This window comes from Arachis hypogaea, chromosome 13, assembly GCF_003086295.3.
Source record: "Arachis hypogaea cultivar Tifrunner chromosome 13, arahy.Tifrunner.gnm2.J5K5, whole genome shotgun sequence".
NCBI classification, from domain to species: Eukaryota; Viridiplantae; Streptophyta; class Magnoliopsida; order Fabales; family Fabaceae; genus Arachis; species Arachis hypogaea.
The window spans coordinates 54,988,028-54,999,386 of record NC_092048.1 but is presented as its reverse complement, the minus strand read 5'-3'; the positions used below and the strand labels follow the sequence as shown (position 1 = coordinate 54,999,386).

Here is an 11,359-nt window from a genome sequence, read left to right as displayed (position 1 = left end):
CCTCTGAAAATGCCAGATCCCGAAAGCTTCCTGATTCCCTGCACTATAGGGACCATTACATTTGAGAAGGCATTATGCGACTTTGGATGAAGCATAAATCTGATGCCTCTCTCTGTGATGAAAAAGCTGGGAATCCAAGAGGTATAGCCCACAAGGATCTCACTAGAGATGACAGACAAGTCCCTGAAGCAGGCATATGAAATGGTGGAGAACGTCCTTGTAAAGTTTGAAAACCTTTACCTCCCTGCCGACTTCATGATCCTTGACACTGGAGAGGACAAGAATAACTCCATCATCCTATGAAGGCCCTTCCTAGCCACTGGAAAGGCCTTGATTGATGTCCAGAGAGGAGAGTTACTTCTGAGATTATGGGAGGACCATATAATGTTTAAGATGCCCAACCCTCACTCTCTCTCTAATAAAGGAGGTACTACAATACAACACTTGGTGTTTCAACTTTCTCTTTCAGTGGAAAGCCATACAGAACCCCTTGACATCAAACCTAAGTTTAGTGTTGGACACTCACCACCAACCATTGAAAACGGATGCACCAAGAAGAAAGTACCCAAAGGCTGGAGGAACAAGAAAATTCCTACTGAAGACTTCTCACCTGGCATGAGATTTTTCTTCACCAGAAGTCCAGTAATACCACACACTGTGAACCAGATCCTATCTCTGGAGCATACTGAACTGATTCATGAGAGCACAGAAAGGAAGTTCACCTTGAGGGGTGAAGATCTGAGCCCCTATGAACCTCTGTAAAAGGAGCTGCCCGTCAAACTAATGACAGTAAAGAAGCGTTTGTTGGGAGGCAACCCAACCATACATATCCTATAGTTTACTTTTACTTTCTTTTATGTTATTTTAGTTTATTTGAGTTTGACTTTATATCCTTTTAATTTCTGTTGATTTTCATAGTTTTCCTCATATTTCTAACGTTTGTGATCATGTGTAGCACTTAGAATAAAAATAAAAACGCGTAGCAGGAAAATAGAACACCTTGGAAGATGCCGCTTGCTGGCGTTGAACGCCAGAACTGGCATTCAGTGCCAAAAGGGGGATGGAAGCTTGGGCATTTAACGTCCAGACAGGAGCAGTACAGGACCAACTTTTAGCCCCGTAGGGCGTTCAACACCCATCCTTGGCATTGAATGCCAGAAGAAAAAGGGGATCCCCTTTGCCGTTCAACGCCTAGTCCGGCGCTGAACGCCCAGGGGGGAGGCATCAGATTCAATTTTTAAAGCTATTGGGCCAATGGATACTTCCCAAACATCCACCACTTCACCATTAATTCACTCTTATCCCTTCTCTCTCCCCTCTCACCCACTTCTCCATCCACATTCATCCATCACATCACCCATTAATTCCTTTGATTCCCTCACCCCACCTTTCACTCTACCCAATAACTTCTCATCAATCCCATCAATTTTTCTTCCCGCAAACTCCATTCACATTCAAATTCAAATTTCTCTCCCAATGTTCCCTCCCATGACCGAACCTACCCCCACCCCACTCCTATAAATGCCCCTCACTTCTTCCACCTTCAACACACCTTCACTACTCTTTCCCTCGTACACACTCTTCTCTATACACATTCCCTTTCTTCCTTCTTCCCTTTTCTTCACCCAAAGGCCGAAGCGTCTATCCTTATCCCCTCTATCTTTTTCTTCTATCTTCTCCATTTTTTCTGTTCTTTTATTTCTATTTTTGTTGAGGACGAGCAAAATTTTTAAGTTTGGTGTTGGAAGCTCCGCTTTTTGCTTCTTATTTCTTACCTCCATGGTACCAAAAATCGGAGAGTCCTCAAGGAAAAGAAAATAAAAAGCCCCTGCTTCTGCTTTCGAGCCATGGGAGACTACAAGATTCCTCACCAAGACCCATCAAGACCATTTCTATGATGTGGTGAGGAAGAAGAGGGTTATTCCCGAGGTCCCCTTCAAGCTGAAGGTTTATGAGTACTCGAAGATCCTATACCAAGTTCTAAGACGAGATTGGAAAGTTCTAGCCAATCTCGTAATCGAGGTGGGAGTACTGATGGTGTAGGAATTCTATGCCAATACCTAGGTCACAAAGAAGCATGATTCAAGTGTGAACTCAGAGCCGAAAAATTGGCGCACTATGGTCAGAGGACATATCATAGATTTCAGCCCCGAGAGTGTGAGGGTGGCGCTATAGTTGCCAGAGCCATGAAATGACCTTCACTCATACACTCGAAGGGTCAATACTGACCAAAGGTTGGAGCAAGTTCTTGCTGACATCTGCGTGCCTGGAGCTCAGTGGAGGAGGGATGCTCAAGGCCGGCCTTACCAACTAGGTAGGCTTAACCTTAAGCCAATGGCTAGGAGATGGTTGGAGTTCATCCAGCATTCGATCATCCCTATGAGTAACCACTCTAAGGTTACAGTCGAGAGAGAAGTGATGGTCCACTGTATCATGCTTAGCAGCAAGGTAGAGGTACATGAGGTGATCCCTCAAGAGATTTACAAAGTAGCTGACAAGCCCTTCACTCAAGCAAGGCTGGCGTTCTCTCATCTCATTCACCACTTATGTGCAGCATCTGGAGCTTACATAGAGGGAGATACCCTGAGAGACAAGGAGAGACCTATCACAAGAAAGGGTATGGAGCATGCTAGGGAGCCCACACAAGGACCACAGTAAGAAGCCATTCCACTACCTCCACAGGATATTCTGGAGATGCCTCAAGGGATGTACTTTCCTCCCCGAGACTACTTAGAGCAGTTGACCATATCTCTAGGGGAGCTGACTTCATCAGTTGATTAGCTGAGGCTGGATTATCAGGACCAATCTGCTATCCTCCATCAGATGATGGAAGATCAAAGGAGACTGTGGAGGAGCAGAGGAGGAAGAGGCATGACATTGAGGAGCTTAAACACTCCAGAGGATTCCCCGGAAGGAACAGTAGCCGCCATCATTGAGGTGGTCTAGTTCCATTCTCCCTATCTTTATTTTATCTCTGTTTCTCTAGTATTTCATTTTTATCTGTTTTCTATTCTAGTTGCATGATCACTCTTAGGATTTCTTTGTTTTTTAGTAGTAGTTTATTTTTCTTTTATTTAAAGATGTCTCATGTATTCCACATCAAGCTTAAAAAGAAAAATCTATTGAAAAAGAAGTAGTAAGATGCATAAGATCTTGAGTTATATTATGAGTTATTCTATTTACTTTGATGTTGTGGCCTTATCTCTATTTTCTGAATGTATGAATTAACTGTGCATATGTGATATTGAAGTTGAGTATATTGGTTCTTGAGGAATGAAAAATTAGAGAAATATTATTGATTCTCTGCAATACTAAAAAGATTGATTCTTGAAGCAAAAGAAATAGCAAAAAGAAAATTTGAAATAAAAAAAAGAAAAATAAATAAAAATGTCCAAGGCTTTGAGCATTAATGGTTAGGAGGGTCAAAATTGATCTAAAAGCTCAAAAGAGTGGTTTTCCCTAATTAAATGCTTGTGGTGTGAAAGTGTCAAGAAACCCTTGAAACTGAACACTTAAAGTCGTGACTCGATACTGTAAAGAGTACGCCTAAGGCTTTGAGCACCACTATCTAGGAATAAATGCAAAGTAGAAGTTGAATCCAAAGGGTTCTCCCAATTAAGTGCTTGTGGTGTTTATATATCAAGTTAAGCTTGAAAACAAAATACTTAGAGTCACGGCTAGGCTCAAAAGTGCAAAGCACCAAAAGAAATAAAAGCTGTGTTCAAGAATCAACAAGAACCTAAAGAAGAGAATCAATAATATCATCCGAGTTCTAGTTCTAAGGGATGCCAATGTTTCTGAGTTTCAAAGGATAGTGAGATGCCAAAGCTATTTAGAAATAGAGTGTTAATAGCTCCGATCAGTAATTAGATCTGAGCATGATTGATAACTCTAATCTTGTGTATTTTTCTCTTCCTTAGTCCTATTTTATTTTTGGTTGCTTGAGGATAAGCAAGAGTTCAAGTTTGGTGTTGTGATGCGTGAGCATCTTATACCTTTTTTCTAGTTGTTTTTATATTTTTATTTAGATTTTATTAAGTTTTAGTATATTTTAGTGCAAAATTCACCTTTGAATTTCTTGTGTTTTTATGATTTTAGGTGAAATTCGGAGTAGTTTGGAGAAGCTTGGAGCAAAAAATGAAAAAGCTATCAGCTCTCCCTTGGGCACTGAACGCCCAACCTGGCATTCAACGCCAGCAAGGGGGCTAGAGTTAGAAGCTCACACTCCTCTTTGGGCGTTCAATGCCCAATCTTGGCATTAAACTCCAGCTTGCTGTCCATTTCACATCTATTGGGCCTCCAAAGTGGATTTAGAACTTCTTAGGATTATCTTATTTTATCATTGTAATTTTTTTAAATAATATCTTTTAAATAATATCTTAGCAGTTGAGGCCTAGCTCAATTGGTTAAATTATATGCCTCTTAATATGCTGCACCCGGGTTCAAACCTTGGTGAGTGCACCAAGTGTTGAATATGAACCCTTAAGGGTTGTGTGGGTGAGTGTGTAGTGTGGGTGTGTTGTGATACCTAAGATTGGGGGTTGTCCAATCCACTTGACCAAAAAAAGTATCTTTTAGGTTTAGCATTTATTATTAAGTTAGTATTTAAGGAGGAGACCACCTAGGTTTTGGAATCTTTCTGTTTCCACATTTTTTCAGAAACCTATTTTTTTTTTGTAAAGTTATGAGCAACTAAACCTCCTGGTTAATGTTAGGAGCTCTGTTTATTTCTATGGATTAGAAATATTATCTTCTATTTTAATTAATGTTTGATTCAATTCTAAGGTGTTGTTTTCGTTCTTAATCTTATGAATCTGGGTGGAACGAGAGTATGACCCTTATTCTACATGAGCTCTTGTGATTCTTGAGAGAGCTATCTCGCTTGAGCTACATCTTGAAAACAGTCCTTTTAAACTGCTAATTGTGTGAACTAACCGGATATGTGACATAAAATCCTGTTAGCTTTGGGTAATTGAGGTTTTTGTGGCGCCAAACTAGTTTTCTGAACTTTACCCTCTGATCTGAATTAACTAACCTTGTCTGTGGCATTTTAGTAGGATTAGAGGAGATTAAATTGCTAAGAGATTAAGTTTTAATCACTTATGGTTTACCATAGAATGAATCACCTATTGTTAAAATAGTTGGTGAGATGTTTTAATCCAGAAAAGTAAACATCTCCGAGACCTTAACTGTTTTCTCATAAATGTTTTACTCCAACTCTGTTTAATTGCTTTATTTACTTGCTTTTTACAATTGCTTTATTTACTTGCTTTTTACTACTTATGCATTTTACACCAACAACCATCTTTCACTGTTTACCTGACTAAGCCCAGCAAGATAACTATTGCTTGCTCAATCCAATAATCCTTGTGGGATCGATCCTCACTCACCTGAGTTATTACTTGGATGACCCGATGCACTTGCTGGTAAAGTTGTGTGAGTTCTAATTTCTCACACCAATGATATAAAGTTGTGGCCATAGTAAATGACAACTATTTTAATCTTCTGCGATAATGAATCAACTATATTTTGAGCATATAATAAAAATTATAATGGAAAGTCTGGACATATACGCTTGAGACATGAGTTTGCGAGACAATTAATAGAGGATGGTGTAATTACCTTTACCTATGTAGGATCTCAAGAAAATTTAATATACCCTTTCACTAAAGGTTTGTTAAAGGATAAAAGCAAAGAGACTACTTCTAAAATGGGATTAAAATTCATTGTTGCTAAATAATGGGAACCTAACCTTATTCTAGTATACCACTAGTTTCATCGTTGCTCTCATCGCGTCTACTCCCATCGTCGCAGAGCTCTCTGCCGCCGCTCTCATCGCATCTTCTCCCTCTGGTGCCTCTTCCATCTAATCTCAACTCACACTCTCAGTTCTTCTCGTAACCATCTCAAATTTCAGGTATATATATCTTAATTTTGTGATTCTGTTCTTCGTGATAAACCTTATGGCTCAATTTTTCTATACCAGTTTCAGGTTTATCATACTCTACTTTTGTGCTTCGTTTGAATTTGCGGGTTTACTTTGATTTTGATGAATTTTTTCTGCAATCGAAGCTTTTTGTTTGAATCATTTGCTTGGACGAACATTGAATCTATTCTGTTCTGCATTGTTCAAGTAATTTGTAATTCAATTTGAGCTATTTGTTTGATAATTATTTACAACTTTCATTGTTTGATAATCATTTTCTTGTTATCCAGTGTTACAGCTCAAGATCTTGTTGACATTATGCATATCTTCACTCTTAACGATGGATCTGTAACGCCTCTACTCAAGGTTAGGGTTTAAGCTCTCTTTCGTGCGCACTATTTGTTCTTATTTCTACTCGAACTCATATTAATTTCCTTGTGATAAATTTCGAGCTTCTACCATTTCCTCAGCCTCCACCTCCTGCTGCCAAACAAATGCTTTCTTCTCTAACTTTTGCCATCAGTGATATGTTTGTCTCTACACATCATAGTTTTTAGCTTTGCTTCGATTTCAGTATTTTTTTTTATATTTTTTAGTTCCCCTTTCATTTGAAAAATTACCTAATAGCTATTTGTTGTGAAGGCCATTCTTGTTTCAGCTAATGTTTATGTTGCCTTTGGTTCAGGTTTTCTAATGGTTTATATAAAAGAGTTGACCTTTCTTGGTTTTTTTTGTTTGGTTCGAAGGTTTGATGTGAAGGGCTATGTGACTGGGGTTTGGGAATCTTGACTGGAAGAGAACACATGAGGAGGCAGAAGCTTTGCGAAGGTGTCCAGGTATGCAGTGCAACTTCTTTTTTGCTTAAACACATGTATATCGTTTTAAAAAGATTGGGCTCATGCATTTATTTTAATTCTTCTTCAGAATCTTGTAAATCTGAATTTAGTAGATCTTAATTATTTATCGCACCTAGTCGAGCTCCTAGGTTTCTCCAAGGCCCCAAATCTTGAAGAAGTAAATGTTTCCAACTGCAAGCGTCTGCAGCAAGTTCCCCTATCTGTTTTATCTTCTCAAAGGCTGAGTTATCTCTTTCTAAATGATTGTAATGAACTAAGAAGTTTCCAGCACAACATTCATTATCAATCTCTTAAGACATTCTCGTTCTATAGCTGCATTGGTCTCAGAGAGTTCTCGCTGACACAGCTTAACCACAGCACAGACAAATTGGTGTTATCAGCTCCGCTTGAACGGTTAAAACTGAATTACTGTTCCAATCTTTCTCTGCTTCCAGAGAATATAAGCATTCTTTCATCATTGAAGGACTTATCAATGTGTCACAGCAGTGTGAGAAGCTTGCCCGAAAGCATTAAGCATCTGTCACGGCTGAAATACCTCAACTTGAGTAATTGCGAGAGGCTTCAATCTATACCAGAGCTTCCATCGTCCATTTTGGGGTTAATTGCTTTTAACTGCACATCATTACATACTATTTTCATGGCTGAACCAATCAAAGAAGAGAAATTCAAATATAAAATTTAATCCTCTTAACTTCCTCACTCACTTTGTAATTTGTGTAGGTTAAGGATGTACGTTGGAACGCAGAGCTGGGTGGCCAGAATATGAAACTACGGTTAGTGGAGCATTTTGCAGATGAGTTCAATAAACAAGTTGGTGGTGGAATAGATGTGAGGAAATTTCCCAAGGCTATGGCAAAATTGAAGAAGCAAGTTAAGCGACAAAAGAAATTCTTAGTGCAAACACAGCGGCTCCTATTTCAGTTGAATCACTTGATAACCTTGTTCCTAGCAAGTGATTCTTTTTTGTCTTTTGAAAATAAAATTGTGTCTCTTAGTTTTAAGACTACGTGTTTGTTTTAATGAAAATGAGAGGGAGTACAGTAGAAAGTTGTCATTTTTTCATTTGGGGAGGGATATAATTTTTTATAAATGTCACTTAGATGAGATAAATGCTGATTGCTGATTAAAGATCTACATCCTTGCATATAATTTAGTTCTACTTGCCTAATTCTTAAACAAAATAGAAGGATTATAGGATTCATGTCTCTAATTATATGCTAATTATGAGATTATGTTGATAGTAATTGAGATTATGAATGTTGCAGAGCATGACAGTGCATAATATGTATGTTGGAGAGGGTTTAGACTTCCCTATGCATTGATCAACATTGATTGTACTTTGTTGTGATGACTGAACTTTTGGAAAACAGGTCCGGTATCGTCCGAACACTCCTCTAGTTCTCAAGGGCATTACCTTAAGCATTTATGGAGGAGAAAAGATTGGTGTTGCAGGCCGAACTGGAAGTGGAAAATCAACTCTGATTCAAGTTTTCTTTAGGCTGGTGGAACCTTCAGGAGGCAAAATAATTATTGATGGCACTGACATATCAGTGTTGGGGCTTCATGATCTTAGATCTTGCTTTGGTATCATTCCTCAGGAGCCTGTCCTTTTCGAAGGAACTGTCAGAAGCAATATTGATCTAACTGGACAATACACAAATGAAGATATATGGAAGGTAAAACACACACGGACACACCTTTATTTCTGGTTTGGTTCTATCCTTATGTGGCCTAAAATTCATGTTAAACTAAGTTTCTATATTGTTGTAGAGTTTGGAAAGGTGTCAACTAAAAGAGGCAGTGTCTGCTAAGCCTGAAAAGCTTGACTCTTTAGGTACATTTTTTTTGTGAAAACCGTTTTGCTTGAACTACTTGAAATTCATCATTTTACATTTGTACTAATGGAAATAATGCTCTTGTTCTTGACCTATCAGTGGTAGATAATGGAGAGAATTGGAGTGTGGGGCAGAGGCAGTTGCTTTGTTCGGGGCGGGTTATGCTTAAGCAAAGCCGGATCTTGTTTATGGACGAAGTATTCAAGTTGAGCACTGCAAGAAGTGCATAATAATAATCAAGATGGTTCCTTAGTGTTCACTGCTATATTCCTTGGTGATGTGTGAAACTGTTGAGAGAACAAAAGTGCTAAGGAAATTCCTAATTCCTAAGGATGTCATGGAATAAGAAGTGCCTAAACTCTTCATGCTCTCTGGTGCTTGGTCATAAAAAAACTCAATCTTTGCAACCTCTAAAAATGCATCAGCAGTTCCCATAAACACAAATTGAGGTAGCAATATGAATATGCTTAGTAGAACTTGTCCTCCATTTTGGACCAACCCATGTTCTTTTGCAACACTAAGCCTATACCTTTCAGTTAAAAATACAATTACCATATTCACAATGTGAACTACCATTCCAATTCCCATTCTTTAAAGAAGGGTAATTCCTCTTGGATTGTGAATGTTGCAGAGCATGATAGCGCATTACTTCTACTTCAACAACTGACACATAATTTCATAATACTTATAACTTTATTGTTCCATTTCATGTGAGTAAGTTAGTTTTATAAAGTAATTAGATTAATTTGATGAATGAAGTTGTATGAGAGTGGAATGATGTAAATGATGTTCATATATGATGTAAATGATATTTGATCTTGCCTGGGAAATAGATCGGCTTCAACTGCTTGGAATCAGCCGAGCTATGTACTGGGAGGCTGAACGTCCGACTCTTTGAATCCGAGCTTCTTTATTTGTGTTGTTGTGTGAAAGCGCGAGCAATGAAAAGGAGGTGGAGTGTACCTACAAAGGCATTCTGAAGCTTAAGTCAGTGTATATTCTTGTTCAAAAACTTGGTTTTCAAGAAATGTTCTACTTCCCTTTATATGATGAATTCCTCGTCTGTTATATTCTCGGTAATAATCGTCAAATAATTGATATTGTAACCGACCTTATTTTACCGTTTGGGATGTCGGTTATGATAGGAGTATTGATGTCACCGAGCTATGGCTCATAAATTCCGAGTAGTAATCGGATAATGACGAGTTATATCATATGTTGATAACGGTTATGAAGCCGAGTTATAACGTGCAATAATGACGACCATATCACAAATAACGACGACCATATCACAGCCCCAAGCTTAGCCTGAGGAGAATTTTTTAATGAAGCAGGTTGAGCTTTGTGATGAGTTATAACTCGGCTCCATGGGTTATTGGGTGAGCCCCCAGATCAACATACTTCATTAAAAGTGGTTTGTTTTTTCTTTACGTGGGAAGTCGTGTCCATTTGTTTCTGAGGAGAGAGAAAGAGTAATGGTTGCATTAAAGTGTTGCTGGTTTCCAATGTTGGTTTCGCCATTTGACGTGACTTTGAGAGTGGATTTTATCACTTGGAACGTTTGTGGCTTTATTAACTTTGATGTTTGGAGTTTAACTTGGCTATTTTTGGCGTTTGATTTTCTGCTTCCTTGTGAAGAATGAGTAAGAGAGGTATGGCTTTGTCTCTTTGTTTCTGATCTGTTTCTTCATTCTTCTCTCTCTTCGCTTTTCTTTCTTTGTTTGTATTCTGTTTTTGTGGGCTGATGGGGTTTGAAAAGGAGAAAAAGGATAAGATAGATTGGTCCTATGATTGGGTAGGGGAGGATGTGAAGTCTCGGGTTTCGTTGTTCTCTGATGAAGCAGCAGTGAAAGAGGTTGATGTAACTAAGGTAGTGAGGGTTAGCTCTGGAGTTCAAGTTGAGTTGTTGCCATGCAGTGTTGATGATAGGTCTACCACTGGGGAAGGGGGTTTGAGTTTTTCTACATGCACAGTTGTGTCCTTGAAGAGTTGTAGGTGAGGTTGCCTTTTACAGAGTTTGAGTGTCAGATTCTGAAGCAGTTAAACTGTGCTCCATCACAGCTTCATCCAAATGGGTGGGCATTCCTTCGATCCTTTGAAATTCTGATGGAATTTCTTGAAGAGGTGCCATCCGTTGATCTGTTCTTTTCCTTATTCCAAGCCAATGGGGTGTGGAAGGGGGGTTGGATAAACTTTAATAGCACCCCGGATTTTGGGATTTTCAGGCTCTATAAATCTTCTTTTAAAGATTTTAAGGAGATGTATTTCAAAGTTAGAGGGTTGGAAAAAGATTTCCCTTTTTTCATTGATGAAAATCTGGCTGAGAAATTTCCACTGTTTTGGTGCTCGGAACCCCAAAATATACTCGGGCCGGAGGTGATATCGCCGAGGAATGTATGTTTGATTGAGTTTTTGGTGGAAAATATTGATCACAGAAATCTAATTTCGATGTATGAGTTGCTGAAGCGGGAGGAGGATAAAGATGCTGTTTTAGAGTATTTGGGTGAGTGTTAGGGTTTTTTCTGATGTGTTTATTAATCTGCCAAGGATATCTAACATGATCTGTTTTTGGCAGGTGGCAAATATCCCGGTGTTTCAGCTGCGTCTCTAAGGTCACGTTTTAAGAATAAGAATTTGGAGAAAGAAGTGTCGTCCTCTAATGCTGAAAAAGGAGCTGCGAATGGAGAAGTTACTCAACCTCCTCGAGGTCAGACAAAGGTAATTGTAAAAAAGAGGAAGTC

At 38.8% G+C, this 11,359-nt stretch overlaps 1 protein-coding gene across 10 annotated transcripts; it reads left to right on the top strand.

The window, feature by feature from the left end:
• Positions 1–5,790: 5,790 nt before the first annotated feature.
• On the top strand, positions 5,791–9,533 carry LOC112738383 (ABC transporter C family member 4). 10 transcript variants are annotated; one of them, XM_025788822.3, is made up of 7 exons: positions 5,791–5,917; positions 6,217–6,292; positions 6,673–6,762; positions 7,504–7,653; positions 8,154–8,459; positions 8,554–8,617; positions 8,718–9,533. In XM_025788822.3, exons 3-7 carry the CDS (start codon positions 6,730–6,732, stop codon positions 8,846–8,848), a joined length of 684 nt encoding a protein of 227 aa, XP_025644607.1. In that variant the 5' UTR covers positions 5,791–5,917; positions 6,217–6,292; positions 6,673–6,729; the 3' UTR covers positions 8,849–9,533. The 10 variants fall into 10 exon arrangements, 9 of the variants coding, with proteins under 9 accessions (XP_025644607.1, XP_025644604.1, XP_025644613.1 ...); XM_025788819.2 differs by lacking the exon at positions 5,791–5,917 and adding an exon at positions 6,116–6,133; XM_025788818.3 differs by lacking the exons at positions 5,791–5,917; positions 6,217–6,292 and adding an exon at positions 6,330–6,455.
• The last annotated feature ends 1,826 nt before the right edge of the window (positions 9,534–11,359 follow it).

What these genes read in the sequence shown, in the direction of transcription:
- LOC112738383 (XM_025788822.3), top strand. Translation starts at nt 6,730, where the DNA reads ATGAGGAGGCAGAAGCTTTGCGAAGGTGTCCAG. An exon ending in AGCTTTGCGAAGGTGTCCAG is followed by an intron (nt 6,763 to 7,503) that starts GTATGCAGTGCA and finishes TAATTTGTGTAG; the next exon opens with GTTAAGGATGTACGTTGGAA. An exon ending in CAAATGAAGATATATGGAAG is followed by an intron (nt 8,460 to 8,553) that starts GTAAAACACACA and finishes ATATTGTTGTAG; the next exon opens with AGTTTGGAAAGGTGTCAACT.